Source organism: Sylvia atricapilla, chromosome 7 (assembly GCF_009819655.1).
Source record: "Sylvia atricapilla isolate bSylAtr1 chromosome 7, bSylAtr1.pri, whole genome shotgun sequence".
Lineage (NCBI taxonomy): Eukaryota > Metazoa > Chordata > Aves > Passeriformes > Sylviidae > Sylvia > Sylvia atricapilla.
Genome location: NC_089146.1, coordinates 4,664,450 through 4,687,872, shown reverse-complemented (window position 1 = coordinate 4,687,872; position 23,423 = coordinate 4,664,450). Strand labels below are relative to the sequence as shown.

Below are 23,423 nucleotides of genomic sequence, written 5' to 3'. Positions count from 1 at the left end.
AATTAAATGAAATTTAGAAGTCACTTGAGACCCTGTGGCTGAGCAGCCTGAGATCTCCCATTCCACACACTGCTGATGAATCAACAATTCTGGAATAAAAAAAAAAAAGGAGAGAAATGTGAGCCCAAAATGATCTTATTTCACCTTTCCCTTCATGCACACACTGGGCAAGAGGATGTAGTAGCTGATATTATTATATCTGCTGGCATAAGCAAAAAGTCCAGTGGCGTCAGGAAGCTGCTGCACTAAAATTAAATAACTCCTGGGGATGTGCATGGCCAGACCAGACTCAGAGCAATTGCTCTGGGTCTGGCTAAAGCATGATGGGCTGTTCTGAAATGCAGACAAATCTTAAACAAGATCCAGGACCATCTTAATTCAGAGTTTTTCCTCCCTGGGATCTCAGCCAGGCACATGATAGGAATGTATGGCAGTGAAAGGAGTGAGATGTCTTTACAAACAAAGTGTGGGCCTAATGGTAGACAAGTCCAGATACAGAGAGGGAAAAAACCATAAATTCCCTAGGAATTCCACTGATTGACACAGACTTACTCAAGAGTGTGCTGAATTTCTGGATTTAGAGAAAAAGAACAGAGACACAAAGAAAAAGAAAAACGGGTGTGTGGGGGTATACATTAGAAAGGATATTGGGTATTAGGTGTTTCAGGAAGTCTGTACCTCTCAAGTACCTCAGTCAATGGGGAAAAAGAGAGGGAAATACAGCTCGGAAATTAGGATAAAAAGGAGGCTTCATCCCCTGAAAATTTGAGAGACCCCATGGGAAATGCCTCATGGCCTCTCCCTTTATTCAAATGGTTACGGGACTCCTCTGTCTCCTTTTTGGACATAAACTTCTGGTGTTTGTGGATTAATTTTCCTGGCAACAGGGAGAAAAAGTGGAGAAGGCAGCAATATTTTAGGCTCTTCTTCCTCAAAAGCCCCTGCACCAGGAGACAGCTGAGTCCATCCCCCACTGCCCATTTCCCATTGCAGCTCCCAGGATCACAGCCCTGTGTCTCAAAAGCCAACTGGGAGCAGGCCTGGAAGTGTAGCGGTGCAGAGGGTTGGAAAAGGGGATGTTTTGGATTCTGGCCATGCTGTGATGGCCAGTGAGGGTCTGTTCCAGTGGGGGCACAGGAGCTGGAGGCTGCAAATGCAGCGTGGCATTGAGGAGGGTGCAGGAGGGCACAGCAAGGTGTGAGACGGCACAGCAGGGTGTGGAGGGGTGTGTGAGGATGCAGTGGGATGGAGGAGGGCGCGTGAGGATGCAAAAGGGCAGGGAAAGATGCTGCAGAGGGTACAGGAGGGTTTGGAAGGATGCAGGAGGGCACTTCAGGAGAGTGCAGGGGGGATGCAGAGGAGAGGAGGGGGGTGATGCAGGACAGTGCAGCAGGGTGCAGGAACGTGCAGGAGGAAGATGCGGGAGGGTGCTTCAAGGAGGATGCAAAAGCTCCATCCCCGAGCTGCCGCAGTGACCACCACTCCAGCGAGACCGGGCAGGGCAGGGCAGGGCCGGGCAGGGATGGGCCGGGATGGGCAGGGCAGGGATGGGCAGGGATGGGCAGGGCAGGGCAGGGCAGGGCAGGGCAGGGCAGGGCAGGGCAGGGATGGGCAGGGCAGAGATGGGCAGGGCAGGGATGGGCAGGGCAGGGCCAGGCAGGACAGGGATGGGCAGGGATGGGCAGGGCAGGACAGGGATGGGCAGGGATGGGCAGGGCAGGGATGGGCCGGGCAGGGATGGGCCGGGATGGGCAGGGCAGAAATGGGCAGGGATGGGCAGGGCAGGGCAGGGCAGGGCAGAAATGGGCAGGACAGGACCGGGCAGGGCAGGGCAGGATCAGGCAGGGCCGGGTAGGGCAGGGATGGGCAGGGCCGGGCCGGGCAGGGCAGGCGGGGCGGCGGGGCGGTGCGGAGCCCGGCCCGGCCCCGCTGGGGCGGGGACAGGGGACGGCCGTGGGGCCGGCCCGGCCCGCCCAGCCCGGCTCTCCGGCGGCGCCGATGGGGCTGCGGGCCTGGCTGCGATCGCTCGGCTGCTGCGGCTGCTGCGGCGGGGAGGCGGCGGTGGCCGAGAAGGAGCCCCTGCTCAGGTGAGACCCGGCGGGGGATGCGCCCACCCGGCCACGAACCCTTCCCCGTCCCGCTGTGCCCTGCCCCGATCCCCGCGCTGTCTCCGCCGCTGGAGCCGGGCATCCGTCCCCTGCCGCTCGAGGCTCCGGAGGGATCTTCCCCCGGCGGGATCGAGCCTCTTCCCGTTGGCACAGGGGCTGGATTCCTCCTGCAGCCGGCGCGATGCCCGCAGGAGCCCTGCCCACGGCATCCCCTCGGTGTTCCCCGTCCAGCCCTTGTCTCTCCGCGGTGGGATTTCAGTAGAAGAGCTGAACAAAAAGGGGAGCCCTGCATCCCTAACCAAGGAGTCAGGTCCCACTGCCGGGCAGCTCTGGGTTGTGCAGAGCTCTGTTCGCGGGCTGGGGTCACAGAATCCTAGAATGGACTGGGATGGAAGGGGCATTAAAGATCATCCAGTTCCACCCCTGCCATGGGCAGGGACACCTTCCAGTATTCCAGGTTGCTCCAAGCCCCGTCCAGGCTGGCCTGGGACACATCCCAGGATGGGACAGCCACAGCTTCTCTGGGCACCCTGTGCCAAGGTCTCCCCACCCTCACAGGGAAGAATTTCTTCTTAACATCTAAACTGAACCTTCCCTTGTTTAGTTTAAGACCGTCCCCCCGTGTCCTATCACTATCTGCCCCAGTAAAAAGTCACTCTCCAGTTTAGGCACTGGAAGGGGCTCTAAGGTCTCCCTGGAGCCTTCCCTTTTTCCAGGTGAGCGCCCGCAGCTCCAGCCAGGCTCCATTCAGGGATGGCGGGGAGGAGATGACGATGCGCCGCCGGAGCCGGCTGTAGGCGAGAGCTGCGTGCGCTGATCTCTGGGGAGCGGCTCCTGCTCTCCTGCTGTCGCCCGCATCTGCTTTGTGCACACAGCGTGAGGCTGGCTACGAACAGATTCTGCCCGTCCCGCGGAGAAGAGCTCTGCAAGCACCTCAGGAGGGTTTGCATGTGGCAAAGCATCCGTGTTTTGGGCGGCGCTCCCTCCTGCCCCGGTGCCAGCCGCCGTCGTGGCGCGGCAGAGCGTGTCCCGGCCCCGGGCTGGAGCAGGGACCGTGCGCTCCCTGCGCCATCGCTGCGACAGACGCCGTGTCCTCTCGGTGTCGCCTAACAGCGGGGCTGGGGACACACGGCTGGAAACGTCCCGATTCCGCGCTGGTAAAGCAGTTACCTAAATAATAACCGGTTAATCCCCAGGCATGGGGCCTCCAGCCCAGGAAATTGGCATTAACCTCCCGGGAGCCGAGCGCACAAGGCGGAGAGGCTCCCTACTGCTGCCCCGTGGCCACGGTGGCTGTCCCTCACCTGGCACCTCGCTTTAGTGACACGCTGGCGATCCAATTAATGCTGGCCCTAAGAAGGAAAGACTTCTATAAATTCTGGGAATTCGAAAGGCACCTGCTCTTATACACGTGCGCCAGCATAATTCACCTCACAGCCTGATCGCTGTCCCTAACAGCCTAATGCCTGTCCCTTCTTGGGGGGCTGTGGGTTCTTATTTCATAGTGGGGATCTTGCTGTATTTTTATTTTCCTGCAGCGCCGTGTAAAGTGAATGAATTCCTTTCGATTTCAGCTCTTTTGGCAGAGTTTTCGGTTTGGGAGCTGGTGTTGCAAAGCGTCCAGGCTGCTTGGTTGTCTCTTGATGTGTGAAGGTGGGGTCTGGCTCGGATGGTGCACTCAGGATGAAAATAAACAAAATATTTGGGCTCCAAGTGCCAACACTTAATGTGAACTGAAAGGCCCCTGGAGCAGAAATCCGGCAATGAAGCATTGGTGCAGACCATTTTCTGGATAAAATCCACAGTGTGATATGCTCCCTGTCCTTTCTGGTCCCACAGAGATTCCTTAACCTGCAAAGCCGCTGCTGTTCACGTGCTTCTTTTCTCCCTCCCGTTTCTTCCTTTGCAATGTTGCTTGGAAGAGCTGTTGGCAGAGCTCTCCATGCTGTTGTGGATTTGCTGACTCCTGGGCACTGCCACATGCCTTACAGGATGCTCCACGCTGTGATTTGGAAATGGGAATGTTCTGGGAAGTGCCTTTCGAGCTGCGAGGGGAGGGAGTGGCTCAGAAAAGCTCAGGTGTGGCAGTGTTATTGCTAAATAGTCGTGTTTTAAATAAGTCCAGTGTTAAGCATACCGGTAAATGCCTGAGTGGGAAGAGGCTGTGGAAAGCAGTGAACTGCTGATGGCACAGCTGGCTCCTGAGTGCTCCCTCCCTGTCTGCTCCACCACTGCAAAACGCTTGTGCCCCTCCACACCCTCCAAGTTACCTTCGTTTGCTCGTCTTTAATGAGAGATTATAGGAGATTATCTTTCCCCTTATTACCTGTTGCTCAGGTTTTCGGTTTGTTGGAAGTCTAATTAACCTTCCTGCTGGTATGCTGATGGGAATTAGTTTTTTTTCTGTTTCACCTGTGTGCTGGAGCTCCTTTTAGCATCTTTTTTGTGGCTTGGTGCCATGGCACCCACAGCGTTACCTGGACGGATTCCTTGGGAAAGGAATGGGATTTGGGTAGCAGGCAAAATAAACAGTGGGTTGTTCTGACAAGAACTGAGCAGGGATAGCCAGAGGGTGATAAGGCCAAAAATAGTTCTTCACTTGTATTGTTCTGCTCAAGTGGCTGGACGTCTTGATGAGATGCTTTATGGAAATCCCCTGCGAAAAGTCCTCTTGGCAGAAGTGTCCTCGTTAAAAACTTACACATCCCAATAGCAACATGAAGCCATAAAACACAGAACTGCCCCAGTGCAGAGAAAAGCTCCCCACCTCCGTGGGGAGGGCCTTCCCAGAAGATGATGCTCAGCTTTGCTAAGCAAATAAAGCCTGGCGTTCATTAGAAGGCTGAGGATGTTTCCATTGCCAAAATAAGATGGGGCTGAATATACTTCCCATGCCTTGTCTGTTGTTGCACAGCTCAGCACATCACTGCGGCTCTGAGGTCGGAGCTGCTGTTTGGGGGCACCTCTGGGCATCGCGTGGTTGGGTTTGGACCACGCTCAGGATGTTTGCCAAAGAAAAAACCTCTGCAGCACTCCTCCTCTCCCTCCCCTCTGCCTGCAGCCCCGGGCTGGGACAGGGGAGGGCCCGGCAGTGGGCACTGGGAAGGCAGCAGGGGCCAGCCCGGTGCTGAGGCTGCCGCCCCGCTCTCTCTGCAGTAACAACAACCCCTACGCGTCCTTCGGGGCCACCCTGGCGCGGGATGAGGAGCAGAACCTGTGGAGCACCCCCCACGACGTGACCCACACCGAGGCCGACGACGACCGCGTGCTCTACAACATGATCGTGGTCAGGAACCAGCTGGACAAGGACTCGGAGGTGAGTTCCTCCTCCAAGGGCCCGGGGCGTTCCTCAGGCAGGGAGTGGTTAATCAAACAATCACAGAACACTTTGGGGTGGAAGAGACCTTAAAGCCCATCCCCTTAAAGCCCATCCCCTTAAAGCCCATCCAGTGCCACCCCCTGCCATGGGCAGGGACACCTTCTGCTAGCCCACGTAGCTCCAAGTCCCCAGCCTGGCCTTGGACACTTCCAGGGATCCAGGGGCAACCACATCTTCTCTGGGCACCCTGTGCCAGGGCCTCCCCACCCTCACAGGGAGGGTGTTTGGTCTAATGTCCTGTCTAAATCTACTCTCTATCAGTTTAAAGCCCCTTGTCCTCTCACTCCAGGCTCTTGTAAATAGTTTTTCCCCATCTTTCCTATAGGATTCCCTTTAGGCACTGCAGAGCTGCCATTAGGTCACCCTGGAGTCTTCTCCAGGCTGAGCAATCCCAATTCTCCCAGCCTTTCCTCACAGCAGAGCTGCCCCATCCCTCTGATCACCTTGGTGGGCCCCTCTGGGCTGACACCAGCAGGTCAATGCCCTTTCTCCAGTTAAGCCACTGTGGAGACCCCAAAGTCCCTCAATGTAGGCACCAGCTTCTCCCCAGCCTGTTCCATCACCCTCCAGATTTTATCCTACATCTGGTGTGGCTGTCTCTGTGGCCATCTCATCCCTGGGAAGCGTGAGGGGGTATCTCCAGCACCTGGTCCAGGAGGAGCTGCCTGAGGTGTGGTGTGTTTCTCATCTCCATGGTTCCCTTGGCTCCATCTCCCCCTGTTGTGAGAATCTCCATGTTCTCCTTGGCTTGGATACCTTCAGTGCCCTCCCATCGAGGCCATTACCCCACTGGGCATAAATTGCCTCCAGAATCTTTTCTCCCCTCACTCCCCATCCCCTTCAGAAATCTCAATTTCTGTACATCTTTGGTCAGCCCAAACCAAAGGTGGTGTGCTTTCCATGGAGGTGTGAGGGAATGACACCTCCTGACGCTTAAAAACCAAGGAAGTCAGGAGGTGAGTAATGGGCTGCCTATGGGCAGGGATGTGGGAAAAGACACAGGGTAGGCTTGAGATGGAGACCAGGGACAAAATGACTTCTTGAGGAAGAAAACTGAAAGGAGGACTAGAAGAGACAGAGAAAGGACAAGAAAGTGACAGGGAATGGGAAGCACACGAGGATGATGCTTTACAGTGGATAAAGAAACATTTGTTTCTCATGTATCAGGAAGCAGCGAGATTCCAGGGACGTTTCCCAGGCATTCATGGCAGCTGGAATGATGATGCCCTGCCAGCACCACCAACCACAGCCGTGTGCTGGGAGCACAGGCCCCATTCCCTGCCTGCCCAGGCTGCTGGTCTGGTTCCATATTTCCCTGCCTTGTCCTTTCCATGGCCAGGCTGACATTTGCACGGCCCCAGCAGCACCCGGAGCTCCGCTGCCACTCCGGGGGAGTGTCAAGAGGAATCCTCCTCCAAGGGGATGCACAGCAATTATCAGGAAGCAGGGAACTGGCACAGCTCTTAGCGGGAAAGGAAAAATCATGGCTGTTACATAAAGGCTGTTTTGCAGCCCTGGTTTCCTTTGCTAAGGCACTTCAGCGCAAAGGAGATTGCTGTGGCCTGATTAGGAGCAGGCTGTAGCAAACAGTGACACATTTTTCTGCTCTCTGATTGCTTTCATGCCTCCAGAACGTTTGCAGGAAAGCCTGGAGGCTTCATGTTTAACTTCAGCATGATCCTGCTTCATCCAAGAGTCTGCAGGAGTGTAACTGTTTCTCCTGTGCTAGTCTCCCTGAACCAAAAGCCAGCTCAGCTTTACAAGGAGGCTTAAACTCCAGAGAAATCAAAATTACAAGCTATGTAAATAGCTAAAAGAGGTAGTGGAATCCTTGTATGCAGTTGGCCAGAACCCTCATTTAATGGGGTTGTTTTTTGGTGAGTTTGATTTAATCATGTTCACAATGAATGGTTTTGTAACAACATTTTCATGGTGGCATGTGACCTTTACAGCTCTAACTGGAGATCTCTTCCCTCCCCACTGCTGCTCTCTCTGCCTTGAGCTGCTTGTCTGAGAGAAGCCAGGGAGCTTCAACCATCCCGAAGAGGCTGAAGGAAACAAGGACAGCTCCATTTGGGGGGCAGCACTGGTGAACAGAAGTGTGGTTGTGTCACCCTTGTTCAGGGGGCTGGGAGGACCATCAGTTATGGCTGAGCAAGGAAGTGCTCCTGCATGTCCTAAACCAGTGTGCCTTCCTGTCCTAAATCCTGCCCTTTCCCCTGCCTTCAGTGTACCTGTGGGGTTTTTAGTGGGGCTGAGCTGGCCCCGGGCCTGCCAGTGGAGAGGGAAAGCCCAAAACTCAGGGGCTTCCTGCCAATAGCAAAGGTAGGATCACAGACTCTTCCTTTCCCTGCAGTGCAGTCAGTAAAAAGCCAGAGGAGCACAACATCAGGACAGCAGTGAGGAAAGTTTTGAGGATGGCCAATGCACTTCACTCCTGCTCTGAGCGGGGCTCCTGCCCTTTGCAGCCCAGGATTGGCAGTGGCTCTGCTGTCCCCTCTGACAGCTGGGAAACTGAGGCAGCACAGGGAAGCCCAGCAGGCTGCTGCAGTTTCCAGCTGCAGCTCTGCCTGGGTGGCAGGACAGGGAGGGGCTTGGCCAGCAAAGCCAACATTCTTGTGCTTGGCCCCTGGTGCCAAAATCTCTCCTTACTCCAGCAAGTATTTTAAAACTAGGCCAGATTGTAGTGCCCTGCCCTTAATGAGACTTCAGCTCAGAGAGAGAGGAAAAAAGTTTAATTGCAGAACAACACTGGGCTGCAAAAGCCATCATCTGCTTTGGGGGCTGCTGTGCTCCCAAAACCCCCCAGGGTGAGCCTGTGGGTACTGCAGGGCAGAGGATGGAGGAACAGTTTTTGTATGGTACACAAGCGTTACAAAACCACCTCCTTTTCCTCCTGTGGTTAAAACTGACTGAAAGGAGAACTTGCTGCATTTCTGCTCCTTCATTTAGCAAAGAAATTCTGGTGTGCAGTGCACTCCCTGTGTGCTTTGGTATTCCCCACCTGTATCTCAGGGATTTCCCAGCACAGGCCTTTGGAAGCATCACAAAGGGCAGGTTGGTCTCCATATCTGTATGGCATCACCTTGGCAGTGTTGGTGCCCTCCCTTGGGGTCAGTTCTTTGCCCCCACCATGGGGCAGGACCCACACCTGATCCATGTGGAGCTGTGTCTTCCTCCTGTCCCTGCTGGCAGCTCTGCTCTGGGAAATTTGGCAGCTCCAGCCCAAACTCGGTGTGTCCTTAGCTTGCCCAGAGAAAACCAGGAAAGCCATTGCTGAGGGGCTGGCTCAAGGGGCTGGTCAAGCAGATGCAGCCTTTGAAGATCAGAGCTGTCATCACAGTTTTTGAAGTCTGGGCTCATGTTTCAAGTATGGGAACAATGGGAGGTTTTTTCCCTACTCTGGTTCTCCAGCATCCTTGAGCCTGTTGTAGGGTGAAATAAATCTGAGATCTGGTGTGAAATGAGCAGCACAGGCTGCACTGGGGTGTTGCTGGGCTGATGAGGGTGAGGTGCACAGTCCCCTCCATTAGATCCACTCTGGGGTGGCCCTGGTTTCTCCAGGGCCTCTGCTGGGGTGTGTGGAGTTACCCAGCCGTGGGCAGAGAGCACCAATCCTGGGGACAGAGAAGGAGCTTCAGAGAAGGAGCCAGGGCAGCTGTGCCACAGCTTTGGGAACAGAAACTAAAGGTGGCATTTTGCATGGTGACTGAGGAAAACCCCGTTTTCATGGCTTGCTGTAAATGCAGTGTTTCTCTCTTCTCTTGGCTTATTCCCTAAAAGGTGGGATCAGAAACCCCTCAGCCTGCATCCCTGCCAGGGGCCTGGCTAGCAGAGCAACGCTGGCATGATCCCCCTGAAAAGCCCATTAATGAGCTGGCAAGGCCTATTTTTCTTTCTCCTCCTGCTCTCCTACAGGATTATTCTTTTCTAAACAGGTTACAGAGAAGGTCAGAATCGTGACCAGCTGTTACTGGGGCATAGAGAGGTGATGGGATTTATCCAGGGCTGGGGATGCTGGCTGGACAGCCCAGACTCAACCCTCTTAATGTCTGCATGCCTCTCTTAAATTGAATCCAGTTTAAGTTTATCCTGAGATGTTGGTCTGTAGTTTGTATTTGTTCAGCTGATTCCAGTGGAGCCAGAGCAGGAGCATCCCTGGTACCTGCCTGGACTGATATTTTGCAGTCATTCCCAGATAACTCTCTTTTGACCTCCTTTCTAAAACAATTCTTGAACAGCACGGTGACCTTAATTGCTTTTAAGAGAATAAAGGCAATAGATTTGGTGGAGGATTGTTCTGGCAAGATGAAGAAAGCTCCCTAGCGATTAGGAAACTTCTGTATGATCAGGGATGAGAAGCTGGACAGTGCTGCCTGTTCTCTTGGCACATTTTTTTCCCAGAGCTCTGAGTTATGTTGCCTGGCTTATTCCATGTCATTTGGCATTTGCAGATTTAGTGTTTCACTCTAGAGAGTCTGGGGAAGTTTTCCAGGTAAACATTTGAAGGGCTCAGCGTGTAGAGAAGGGAGGCAGCAGTATCTCCTGCTGCTCCGGAGATACTCTTGACTCACTCAGGGTTTTCTCAAGCCCCCACTAGTATCTGTTGTGCCCTGCTCTGTAGGTTTAAAGGGCAAAACTGGCTGTGAAAACCAGAACTGTAACCTGTTTTGGTTTCTTGTGCTTAACTCGCATTTTGGCGAAAGGGTCTATTTCCTAAATGCCTGCATTTGAGTGCGTGGCTGGCACATCCCAGAAACATCCCGTGTTGGGTGTTTCAGTCTCCCCCTGTGCTTTCCCTGCCCCGAGGGCCTCCTCCCTGCCCCAGGAGTTCAGCTGAGTTCCCGAGGGAGAGGGGATTGGTGTGGAGCAGCCCCGTGATGGCCTGGCCCCTCCAAACCCTCCCTGGTGACTCACGGCATGTGTGACAGGAGCTCCCTGCCCAAAGCCTCTGATGCTGCCCTTGCCTGGGCACGGGCAGGGCAAGCTTTGCTCTCCCTCTGCTGTGCAGCTCAAGGGAGATGCTTTCTAGAATAATTCTGGGTGTGGAAAGATGTCTTGAGTTTATTCCCTCATTAAAGGCACGCAGAGGACAGCCCATGGCACTTCAGATGTCTCTGCTGCAGAGAATTACCTGGGAAAATCCGGTGGTTTTTGAGGTTGATGGAGAGCAGGGCACGAGTCCCTTTGAGGGCTCAGCCCAATGTCAGCCTGATAATCTCTGCTTCCCTAATTCCTTTTCCATGGCTGGGAGCATCCTCCTCCCAGCTTTCTACAGAAATCTAAACCTATTCAGCTCCATGCTCAGGCTAAAGAAACCCCACCAGAACAAGAGGTCTCACCCAGGCACCACAGTTTAGCATCGTTTTGTGTACCAGAATCATTCCTTTACGCACTCCCCAAATCCTCCATCAACAGGACCCTGTCAGAGCTCCCCTGGGACTGAATATTCACCATATTCACTTCCATAACACAACTCAGACACTGTGATGTACAAGAAAGCCATAACCTAGATTCTCTTAAAGCAAAAATAGACAAAGGAAAGCACACTGCTGTTAATCCAGAGAAAATCAGGAGCAGCTTCCCTGCATGCTAAGCATGGCTGTCTGTGCTTAGTGAGGAGCCTGGCTCATACCATGGGGTAAATCCTCCCACAAAAGCTGCTGCTGAGTGCCAGGAGGCCACATTTTGTGGAGAGGAGCATCTTTCCCAGTGCCCCAGCCCCCTAATTCCACAGTGTGAAGCACGCCTGGGATCACAGCGGCTGTCTGGCTGGATTGTCTGCACTGAAGGCCTTCTTTATCTCCATGGGAGGGCAGAGACACGCAGCCCTTCCCCAGCAGCATGCCCAGACTGGCTCCCTCTCCTTTCTGCCAGGGGGTCACCAGAGGGCTGAGGCGTTTCCAAGGAAGCCCTGCCTGTGGGGACCAATGCATCACGCAGTTTTTCAGCCTCTTTCTACAAACTCCCAAGTTTTCAATAAACTTCCCACAAGGCTTTAACACAATAACCCCCCCCTCTTTTCTTTCCCACCCAGAGGAGCTCAGTTCCCAGCTCTGAGCTGGTGTCATGGGAGAGGAGAGTCCTGCCCTGCCTCATTCCCTGGTGAAGGGCTGTCCTGGTGCCTTGTGCTGGCAGCCAGGCACTCTCCTGTGCAAACAGCAAAGCTGTTCTCAAGTGCCACTTGAGGAGAGAGGGAAATGTGCCTCTGGAGGGGGATTTTGTTTTCTGGGAGTGAGTGGCTCTGGCAGAGCCAGTTCCCCTGCTCTCCTGACCTGAAGTCACCACTGTCTTAACCCCGCTGGCTGCTTTTTCCAAAGTGTAATCTCCCAGGACTTCCTGCAGCCAGTGCTGATCGGCAGGAAAACAGGCTTGGCTTTAAATCTCTGCAGTCGTGGCATGTCAGCCACATTCAGGGGAAAAACCACTAAGGAATCTTCAAATCTTTATGGAATCAAGTCAGCTTTTGGACCAAGTACCAGAAAACAGTGGGATTGCTAACACACTGCCGACCTCTGTGGGTGTTGTTTTCTGCTCTGAACCCGGCATGGCCTGTAGGAAAATCTCAGGGTGACAGCACAGATTAACACCTGTTTATTTTTCAGGAGCCCATCTAGGTAATCCCTTGCTGAGAAATGAGATTAATTAAGGTTGTTAACTGGAAGGAAGTTATCAGGTGATGTTGTGACCCTGCTGTTGGGCTGCTTCTAAAAATGCACCCTTAGCAGCGTGTGCATTGATTAAACTCAGCTAGCAGGAGCTGGGGAAAAGTGCTCCTGGTTTTCTTGCAGAACACAGGACTGCATGCTTAAGGAAACATGGAATCATTTAGGTTGGAAAAGTCATCTGATATTGAGTCCAGCCATTGACACAGCACTGCCAAGCCCACCATGAAACTCGTGCAGTTGTGTTTAAATGTGCTGGTGTGACTTTAATAAATACCTCCAATCCTTTTCCTCTTGCCCAGTGTCCCATTATCCAGCTCTAGAGCTGGAGGTCCAGTGCAAGCATTGAGCTGTGCAGTGAAGTGAGGCATTAACTGCAGCAACTGGCAGCCACTAAGGGTTGTTATATCAGATGACTCCAGATCAGCCCTCATCTACTCATGTGTACCTCTGTGCATCTCTTTAATAAAAAAAAGGGTACCCTGATCTTTAAAAAAGTCTGTTTTCTTGTTTTCTAGTACTTTTGAACACTTGCCTGCTCCAGTTCATGCCACACAGGGCTCCATGTCTGACTGAGGAGCAGTTGTCAGCAACACCTGAGCTAAATTCTGTAATTCCAGGGAATCTGGAAGCTGTTTTGAACAGAGAAGATGGAGAGAAATGCTGAAGCACCAAGCTAAAGATTTTGTGTTGGTCAGTGTAATTTCTCCCAGGGGCAACAGCAGCCTGTTCATCGACCTTCACACCCACCACCTCATAGCTCAGTGCCAAAACCAACTCTGCACCTCTGGCTCCCTTCCTCAAAGCTGAAATTCCTTGAAAAGCAGCAGATTCCAGTGACTGAGTGTCCCTCATCCCTTTGCTTTGCAGGAGTGGCAGAAGCTCAACTATGACATTTATACTTTACGGCAGACCCGGAAGGAAGTGAGGAGCAGGTGGAAACACATCTTGGAGGATTTAGGTAAGCTGGAGACCAAAGGGATGCAATTCCAGTGGTACTGAATGCGAGATCCCACCGTGGCTGAGGATGGGAACAGCTCCACAAAATGAAGCTGGAGGGGAGGGAGGTAAAAGGAGTTTGCTGAGCGATGCCCTCAAGGGTCCCACACGGTATCTGAGGCTCCCCAGGGCCCAGACACAGCGGGGAGGGGACAGGGACACCGTGTCTGCAGGCACATCAAAAACCCATGAGCCATGATCACCAGCCCATAATAACATGCACAGTCATCCATTTCCAGCTTCCTTTGTGAAAACCTTGCAGTGGGAGTTCATCCCAGGTTTTTCTAAACAAGATAAGCAGGAAGGAATGCATATTCCTTTCAGATGGGAACACAGATACATCTATTTCATTTTCATAGCCAATGGCAGCTGATCAGAGCTGAGCCACTCACCTTGTTTGCTCCCAAGTGGATTTGAAATACTCTTTCACCAGGTGGGATTGCTGCACAGAAACCCTCCTACTGCTGCTTCCAAGGGGTGGTGGTGGGTGTGGCAGGGTTTTCCCAGTTGCCTGGCACACAGCATGTGACACTGGGGATGTGCCAGCACATCAGCTGGGTGACTGCCATCATGCTCTGGAGGTGGTTGGTGGCTGATGAGAGGAGGATGAGTGAATCTATTCTAGGATACCCTCAGTGGAAGCCAGAGATGGGTATCTCAGCCACTCCTGCCCTACCTGCTATTCTGGCAGTTGGGTGGGAGGAACATCATAAATCATAAATCCGTAACCAGGTGTCAACCCTCATCTCCACCCAGGTGCTCACGCAGCCTGTGCAGGCCGGGCTTGGGAGGGACCACTTGGCATCCTTCCATCTCTCACTGCAGGCTGACAAAGGCTCTCTCACATCCCTCTCACATCCACAGTGGCTCCAGAGATGTTTTGCAAAGGCTGGGGAAGCTCGAGGCCAGAGATCATTCGGCCTTAGTGTAGCTAAATGAGCAACCAGATTTGAAACCTGCTCTCTTCTATTACCTAGGCCTGTGCTTTAGTCATAAGCCCCCCACTCTTATCCCATAACTGTTCTCATGTGAGATGCATCACCACCAGCCCTCTGGAGCAGAACAAAGAGTCAAGGGTAGCCATTGATGTAAAGACCCCTGCATTCACTCTCCTTCACCTTTCCTTCCCTGGATACCCTTCCTGTAATCAATGCTGACTGCTACAGGAACAGTCAGCCTGGTGTTCATCACTGCCAAAGGTTTTATCCCTGTTACCTGATCTAGGGAGCCCCACCAACCCTGAAAGCTCTGGCAGCATCAGGAATGTGGAAGAGCTAAATCAGCACCCTGGCTTGTGCATGTTCACACACCTTTTCTCAGGAAAACCAGCACTGAACTCGCTGTGACTACTTCTGTGATTTATTTTCCCCACCAGCAAGTTTAGACCTGTCCCACAGCCTGCCTGAGGGAATGCTGGTTTGTTTTAGGAAGTAGGGATGCAGCTGCCCAGGGTGGAGGGGGAAAAAAGGAACCTTGCAAGAGCCTGAAGGGCTCAGGGATGACCCTGCTCTCATGTTTATTTCTGTAACGTCTCCTTCCCAGGTTTCCAGAAGGAAGCAGATTCTCTCTTGTCAGTGACCAAACTCAGCATCATCAGCGACTCCCAGAACATGAGCAAAGCCCGGGACATCCTGTTAAAGCTCTCAGAGGAGACAAACATCTTCCCGACCAGCTGGGAGCTTTCCGAGCGCTACCTCTTCGTGGTGGTGAGTACTCTGAGCACTCCTTCTGCTGGAGCTCTGAAGGCTCAACGTGTCAACCTTTCTGAACTGAAGGGTGCCATCCCTCAAGTAAACACCTCATTTGACCTAAGACCTTAGAAAAGGCTTCCAGAATTAAGTGATAGCACAGAAACAGTGTATGTGTTTTTTTAGATAGGCTAGTATTATTTAGATAGGATAGTATTATTACTCACAAAGTGAAAAACTTAAATTTTAGTGTATAGTAATATATAAGAGCCAAGATAGAGAACTTTAAATGTAAGTTAGTTATATTTTTACACCTTCTTCTTCCTTATTCTTCACAAGTCTGGGTGGTTTTCTCTAATTAAGTAAAAAATATCCACGTTACAAGTTTCAAGTAATCATAATTAGATTAGAAGCATAAATAATATCTATAGCAACTGTTTATTAACTAATTAAAACTTAAATAGTCTTAAATAGCCACCATTTTAACCCACTTTCTCATCTTGTTAAAGAAAGCTCACATCTCATGAGTTCGTATTAGGTAAAGATGATAAATTTCAGAGTAAAACCCCAAAACCAACACCCCCTAAGTTTTATTCACCCTAACCTTAAAACAAGGATTCCCACAAGCTTCCACCCACCATCCAGCTCTGCGGGGAGCTCACAGGAGGGGAAGAGAGCAGAGGATGCTCAGATACATGGTGGTGTTGCACTTGGAGCTTGGTTATTCAGTTTCCCCAGTGCCAGTGTTGCAGCTCCGTGAATCCCACACCCCGCTGCGAACGGATGCTCTCGCATCCTGTGCACAGGGTGAGAACAGATGGGACCTTGTTGTGGTTTGAAAACAAACCAAGTGAGAGGCTCTAAGTCAGAAATACAATTTAATGAGAAGAAAAGGAAAATTAAATTAAATTAAATTAAATTAAATAAATGCAACAATACAAAAAGAAAAAAACCACTGACAGAGTCAGAATACAACCTGATCAGGGTGATGGAAGCAGTCCAGACGAGCTGGTCTTCCTGAAGCAGTGATTCCCATAGAAACTCCAGTCCTCTGAGAATCCAGTGGGTGAGGGCTGCTTCTACTGTCCCAAATCCCAGCTTATATCCAGGTGAGAATGCTTGGCTCCTCCCCGTGGGCGGAGCATCTCCCAATGGGATGATGAGTCATCCAGGAGGTCCTTGATGGCCCATTAAAGAGAGATAACTCCCAGAGGGAGTTCTCTGTAAGTCCTGCACAAGGCATTGATGGGCCATGAACTGAAGATGGTGATAGAACACATCCTAAACGACAACCCAGGACAGACCTAAAGCCTGTGACCAGCTGTGGGGGGATGGCCGCGGGCAGGGATGCGCCTGGAACATGCATCCCACAATGACCACGATCCCCTTGCTCGGCAGGACCGCCTCATCGCCCTGGACGCCGCCGACGAGTTCTTCAAGGTGGCCAGCGCCGCGTACCCGAAGCGGCCCGGCGGGGAGCGGGCGGACGAGGGCCCGAGGCCCCTGCGGAGCGGCGCGGCCGCGGTGCCCTGAGCAGTGTGGCTGGGCAGTGACACGGCCAGCGCTCCGGGACAGGCGCCGTGCCCGGGGGCAGCAGGCAGAGCCCGTTTCCCTGCGGAGAGGCGAGCGGAGCGGGGCGATGCCCAGCAGGCGCACGGAGACGCGGGCGCTGGCCGCGGGGAGCTCCGGACACACGCCGGCCCCTAGGGCTGCAGTAGGCACGGGGAGGAGCTGCCGTGCAAGGCATTGCTGCCAGGAGCTGCCAAGGTTCCCGGCTCTAATTCCGAGGGCTGAGGGGAAAATCCGCCTTCCGCTGGTACCTGCCGCTGTCCCCTCCCTTGAGCCTGCCAGCCAGGAGCAGCCGCCAGAGAGGAAAATGACCTCCGTGTTCTTCTCTGCCACTCTGTGCGCCGCTCCTCTTGCTCACCCCAGGGCTCCAGGCAGGTCCCAGGGGATTTGGGAAAGAGGCACGAACCTCTTTCCAGGATGGGATTTAATTCCAGGCAGCAAAGCCTTGGAGCAGTGTCACAGTTGGGCGCTCCAGCCCCAGCCATTAGTGGCTGAGGGATGTTTTTTGTCGGGGGTGCTCAGCTTGACATCTTAAAAAAAGGTAGAGTTTAGGAAGGTGCCAAGTTCAGAGCTGCTGAGAATTTGGCGCCTGGAACATTGGTTGCCCAGCATCTCAATCTATTTGGAAAAGTTTTGGTCTTAATTGCCTAAAAAAAACCCCACCACAAAGCTTCATGTACTGGCAGTATAAAAATCCTCATTACCAGCAGGCATGGTATAATGAACATCTTTTTAATCTTGGGGTTTTGTCTGATAATGAGCAATAATTTTGAAAACACTGGATTTGATAATTTAAAAACAAGTGGCAGTTCTTTGCTGATGAACTCACATGCTGCTAATCGGCCAGTTGAAAATGCTGGTTACACAGGGCCTCCCAAAGTAGCAAACCAGAGCTTTTATTTGTTTATACCTACGATGTTTTAAAAATATATATATATTTATGAACTGTTTTTGTTTGTCAGTCTTCCTGGGAAACATTTTTGTCAACTCAGAACAGCAGTGAATGCTGAGTTTAATAAAGAAAACATTACAAAACCAGCCTTCTTTATTCTCTGTGTGAACCTATTCAGGTAACAACGTTTATGTTAACTGCTGATGGCAAAAGGGTTGGGATATTTGTAGACCCTCTGCAGCTTGTTCTCCACAGGCTTTAAATTGCCTGTTGACTTACCAGAGTTTCATTTGCCAGTCTAAGACCAAAGTCTTTGTAGAAGATGATGGGGATCAAATGTAATTTCAGTGGGATCTGGCATTAGGTACCCATTTCCTACTGGTTTATTTTTTTCCTAGCAGGAGTCTGGCTGCCCTTTGGAAAACCTCCCGTGTTTTTACAGAAAATAAACTTGGGTGCACGACAAATCCAGGGGTTGATTTGAACAAATTGTGGCGGAACAGAGAGATCCATGTTCTGAGGAGTGCCTGACACCACCCAGAAGTCAGCCCTTGGCACATTGTCACGGTGCTACCTGTTATTTAAAGTCACCTGATGAGTTTGGAAACCTGGGAGGCAAGAATAAAAAACCTTTTAGCGTTCAGCAGGGCCTTTGCAGAGCCGCCCCTTGCTGTCACAGCTGTCAAACCGGTTCTGAAGTCACCAAAATGCATTTTGTTGTAACTTAATAGGGCACACTGCCCAAAAGGGACAATTGATCAGGATCTCTGAGTGAGTTTAGCTGCTAAAATAAACCGCTGAATTTCTGAGTGCAGCCACAAGGAGGAGCAGGAATATGCAGGAGTGCTGGATCAGAGCAGAGCCGCTCCTTTCCACACTCAAGGAGCAGTAACTGGGCTCAGAACTGCTTATGGACTGATCACAAGGGGAACAGGAAAAAAGCCTGTCAGTCCCAGCAGTCAGATAAAACTGGTCATGGGATGTCCTGAAAATATCGTGGAGCAGCCTTTGGTGAAGTAGAAGGATGCAGACCTTTGGGAAATCTACAATTTGAAAAATGATATAAACCAGCAGAAATTGTTTCCATATAGATCCAAGGTCAAGTTGGTCATTCTGCCCACCTCTGTAGGAAATGTCCTTTCCCGCACTCGGGATAGGAGACCATTAAACTGTATTTCAATTAGCAAAATGCAGAGAGTAATTTGCCTTTTCTAAATTCCGTAGAAAATACCAGGGAGATGCACAATGGTCCTGGAATTCCCGCCCCAAGAGAGCGATTCCCTTCTTCACTAGAAGCAATTTGGGCTTTGATGCACCACCCAGGCCTCCAGCTGCCATTCAGATGGGCTTGAGCTCCCCCACTCGATATTTGGGGAGATGTCTTGGGCATCCTGCATGTCCCAGGTGCCACTGGGGAGCCAAACCCTGCCCATGCCCCGGGAATGCTCCAGCGGTGGCTGTAGGAGAGCCCAGCGAACACCAGATGCCACTGTTCCCTCAGCATGGGAAAAATCCTGTTTACAATGCAGGGGAAATATTCCCAACCTTTTCTTGCATGCACCGAGTCTCTCAAGCCTGCAAGAACTGGCTTTCTGTTAAAGGTTGGGGTTTAGTCATTCAATAATGACTCTGGCGCTTTCCAGGAGATGGTGCCGAGCCCATCTCTCTTCCAGGGCTGGAGCCAGGGCCTCTGCTCCTGCTTGGAAGTGCCACTTGGCCTGAGGCTGGCTGCTGCAGGGATTAGCATGTTCACTAAAAGCATTTCTGTTTCTAAGTAGAGGGTGATTTTGGTATCCCTTCCTTCAATCAGGACAGGAAAAATACCAATAGTTCTTTAAAATGAGTGATGTGAGAGGGTTTCAAGTACATCTGGGTTCCCTTGGCTTTCAGACACTTTCACCCCCCCTTCAACTTGACATTGCCTTTAGCTAATATTTCATCAGAAAAGAAAGAAAAAATGGACTTTTTTTTCTTTTTATAAGCCATGATTATGTTTCACTTGGATTTTTTTTCCTAGAACCACAAGATGCTTTGTTTTAGAAGAGACCTTAAAGATGTTGACCCCTTGCCATGGGCAGTGACACCTTCCACTACCCCAGGTTGCTCCAAGCTCCATCCAGCCTGGCCTGGAACACTTCCCGAGATGGAGCAGCCACAGCTTCTCTGGAGAAAATATTTTAATAGCAGCACTGGAGAGTTCCCTTCCTCCAAATTAAAGCTAGGAAGTAAGCATAGTGCAATTAATAGAGACCAGCTGGGAAAAAACCCCAGTTTACAGACCATATCTGTTGTGCATATGCACATGTGGTTTCTTCTTTGTATTCCAAGGTTTGTATTGCAAGGTTTGTATTCTTCTTTGTATCCCAAGACATACATCCTGAATTCGGCAGGATGAGAAAAAAAACCAAAAAACCAAACCAAACAAAAACAAACCAAAAAACAAAAAAACACCAAAAAAACCAAACAAAAAAACCAACCCAAAAAAACCCACAACCCAAAAAGAAGCGTGGTGGAAATTCAGCTGTGAGATGTGAGACAGGCAGAAGGTGGCAGTGCAGGTGTTTGGTAAAGGCTGGAGCAGCAGCAGGCAAAGGAGATGGGAAGCAGTGGCCTGGAAGGAGTCTGGCTTATCCATTTTACTTGTTAGGGATGTAAATCACAGCCTAAGTTCTGATAAATAATGAGAATGGACACGGGAAAGAAAGCTGTCATCTTTTAAATTTCAGCTGTAGGAAAAATTACCATTTCAAACTGCTCAGTTTCAATCATTTCTAACGTTAGAAATTCCAACACTTACATACTCTTCCTGGAGGGAAAGCATGTACTTTTCTGGTCTAATGAGGATCAGGACTGTTGAGTGACTGGCCACAAAGTAGCTCTCCAGAAGCATCTCTTTGAAGACAGGCAACCATTTTTTGTGTGGAGAGTCCTTGTTAAGCAAGTTATGGATTATCAAAACCATTTCTTTGCCTTGCAAATCGCAGACCTTGCGGACACATCCATTGGGAAGCCGTCCTTGCACAGGGGAGACCATGGAGAAATCTCTTAATAAAGCCCTAAGGAAAGAAAGACTGGCAGAGGAAAAACTTGGCTGCTTTGCCTGCCTTGTTTGGTCTCATGAAATGTGCCACTCTCTCTGTAAGCCCTGTCCTTACTCTTGGGGAGAACAGAGGCTTTTCAGAGTGACAATGAATTCAAGTGAGTATTTTGTTGGAGTTAGATTAGGAAAGACAGACACCATGGAGGCCATGGGTGCCCTCCACTGGATCTCAGCAGCACTGGAACAAACAGATTTAGGCAGCCAAAGATACAGATAGACAAGACAGAGATAGAGCCACGTGGCTGCATGGGGCTTGGAGCAACCTGGGCTAGTGAGAGGTGTCCCTGCCCATGGAATGGGGTGGGCTTGGAGGCCCCTTCCATCCCAAACCATTCTGTGATCTCAAAGCAAAGGCAGGGGGGCAGCAGATGGAGGCCCAGGCACTGCCCAAGGGGAGGGCAGAGCATTTATTTGGTGTGTACAGAGGGTACAGCACTGGTGCCAGAATCTGTTGCCATGGTGCAGCGTCATCTGGGTAGCATAGCAGCAGGATGAAATGTGTTTGTGCATGCCCCAAAAACCAGCAGCAAAACCCCTGCCCGAGGAGAGTCACCAGCATGTCAGAAAGAAGAGAGATTTATGAAAGGATGTTATCCTTCCCAGAGTGGCAGCTTTATATCTGTTAAACTGCTGGGATTCTTTCCACTGGCTTGGACTGGGTTTGAGTCAGACTTTGGAGACACAAACACCAGAGCAAGTCCAGACACCACTGCAGTCATAAACAAACCTTCTGCCAGCTGCCCATCTACTCTTCTTCTGCATCAAAGTCACAAAAATAACAAATATGGTTCCTGAGAAGACTTTCTACAAATGAGAGGATCTACTGTACTTCCCTAAAGAATGAAAATAAAGCCCAAAGCATTTCTCACAGCCAAGGGAAATTCAGGTTGGAGAAGACCTCAGTAGGTCCTCTCAGCCAACCTCTCCTTTGCTTGAAATCATCTTCTCTCCCCTTTTGAAAATGGCATGAGCAACTTGTATGGAAAACACTGTTGGCATACACAGTGTTCTATCTCTCCAAAGTAGTGCTGGCTGGTTCAAAGAGAATAAATTTCCTTTTTGTTTGCATTAAAGGAAATAGAAGATCTGTGAAGCCCACGTGGAGGGCAGGTTTGGAATGGATCACTCCCTGTGTGAAACACTGCTTTGATACCTGTAACTCAAGTGACCATGGGTAGCTTTAAATGTGAATTTTCCCATTCCTCCTTAGGTGAAAGAGCCGGAGGGAGGAGTGATGAGAGCCTGGAACCATCCAGGGCCATTCAGCCAGCCTGGGACACGGCCAGAGGGGTGATCTGGCCAGCAGGGAGCCAGCAGCACCCACAGGGGTCAGCAGTTCCTGTGAGCGTTTTGGGAATGGAGGGGGAGGAAGGGAAGGGATCAGTGTTATCTCAGCGATTGGGAGTTGGCCTAGGATTTGGGAAACTCAGCTGCCATTCCCAGACATGCCCCATCTGCCCCTCAGGTCACCCAAAAGCAGGATGGGGAGGTTGTGCCTCCTAGAACTAGTGGCAAAATGCTCCTCCTGTCCTGGAGGTGTTGTCAAGATCTTGATATTTCTGCATCTGTCTTCAAGCAAAGCTTTGTATCTCTAAAATGTTCACAATGCTATTATCCAAAAGACTCTGCTATAATACTTTCAAGATGTTTTGGTTCAATTTTGACTTTTTTTCTTTTTTTTTTTTCTTTTTTTTTTTTTTTTTAATAATGATATCCAGCTTTTTAATATAAGCCAAATCAAGCATTGTTTCTATCCAGAAAATAATGTTTCAAATTTAGACACAGCAGTGCTGAACCCGTTGGATCTTTCTAAATTCAGGGGAATACCTATTCCCCCAAATAGTTTAAATTCTGATAAATCAGGATTTCCAGACAGAATACCAGTTAGTTTAGTTTTAAGTACTAACCCTGCCCAACACTTAATTCTTTTTGTCATCTGCTTGAGTATGCACTAACACAGTATGCTGCACAGCTGTCAGGAACATCCCATTTATTTTTCGAGGGAAAATTACATTTCAAAACAAAAGGGAAGGGCATCTTTTAATCATTTTGACTATGTTTAAATGAGATCACCAAGAGAGACTATAGCTCTGTATAGACATGTGCAGGCATGCCCAGGAATTTGGCTCGCCTGCAGTTTATCTGTCCCAATTAAAGGCAGATGCAGCCTTTTGCTTCCATGGACATTTATGAACTGGCAGATGTGCTAACAGGGAGAGAGCTCACACACAGCAACTGGTCCTGATCTAATCACACACATTCTTACAGTGCTGTTTGGCTCCAACTTGCCCAACTGCACGAATATTTTCAGTTTTCCTTCCTACCTCCTTGGACAAGATGCAGCGCAGGAATCTCCCAAGTTTGGGTAATCAGGCAGTTTGCAGTTTATGTCTGGGGCAAAAGAGGGGAATTACAGGGTGCACAAAGTGGCTTAGGCTCCAATTCTGCTTTGCAGATGAGCAGGAGCTTCCCTGGAGTACCTGCGAACACACTGGGAATGCTGGTGAGCGGCTCAGAAAGCCCAGCAGGTCCTGAAATCTGCCTCGTGCTCAAATATCCAAGGAGTTCCGTGGAGCTGACCACCACCATTCATTCCCACACTGAATGGGAATCTGCTGGGCATATCCTGCTGATGAGCACTTCAGGTACCTGCTGAAACTGCCCAGGCTGCAGCTTTGATGGAGTGGAGACAGCAAGGCCTGACCAGCTCCTTTGCAGCCCCGGTGTTGCCCAAAAGACAAATTTGACCCAGACACACGTCAGAGGTCAAACACTGTCAGCTCCTCTCAGCAGCAGCAGTGCACAGAAAACTGTTTCCAGAGGCAAACCCCTGCTCATGGAGCCAGCCCCCCTGGATGGGAGCCAGCACAAAGCCCTCCAAGCACACCTGGCAGACAGGCAGGACGTCTCAAGGTAAGCTCAGTGCAGGTTTGTTCCTGTGCTCATCAATACCCCTTGCTATCGCTAGTTTCTCTACGAGTTACATATTATCAAGACTTCCAAGAAGTCTTACAGCAATGATC

The 23,423-nt window shown here is 50.8% G+C and overlaps 1 protein-coding gene across 1 annotated transcript; it reads left to right on the top strand.

Moving 5' to 3' along the window:
- The first annotated feature begins 1,998 nt into the window (after positions 1–1,998).
- Positions 1,999–16,381, top strand: MREG (melanoregulin). Its single transcript, XM_066322444.1, has 5 exons — positions 1,999–2,087; positions 5,265–5,424; positions 13,023–13,113; positions 14,694–14,857; positions 16,238–16,381. Exons 1-5 carry the CDS (start codon positions 1,999–2,001, stop codon positions 16,370–16,372), a joined length of 639 nt encoding a protein of 212 aa, XP_066178541.1. The 3' UTR covers positions 16,373–16,381.
- The last annotated feature ends 7,042 nt before the right edge of the window (positions 16,382–23,423 follow it).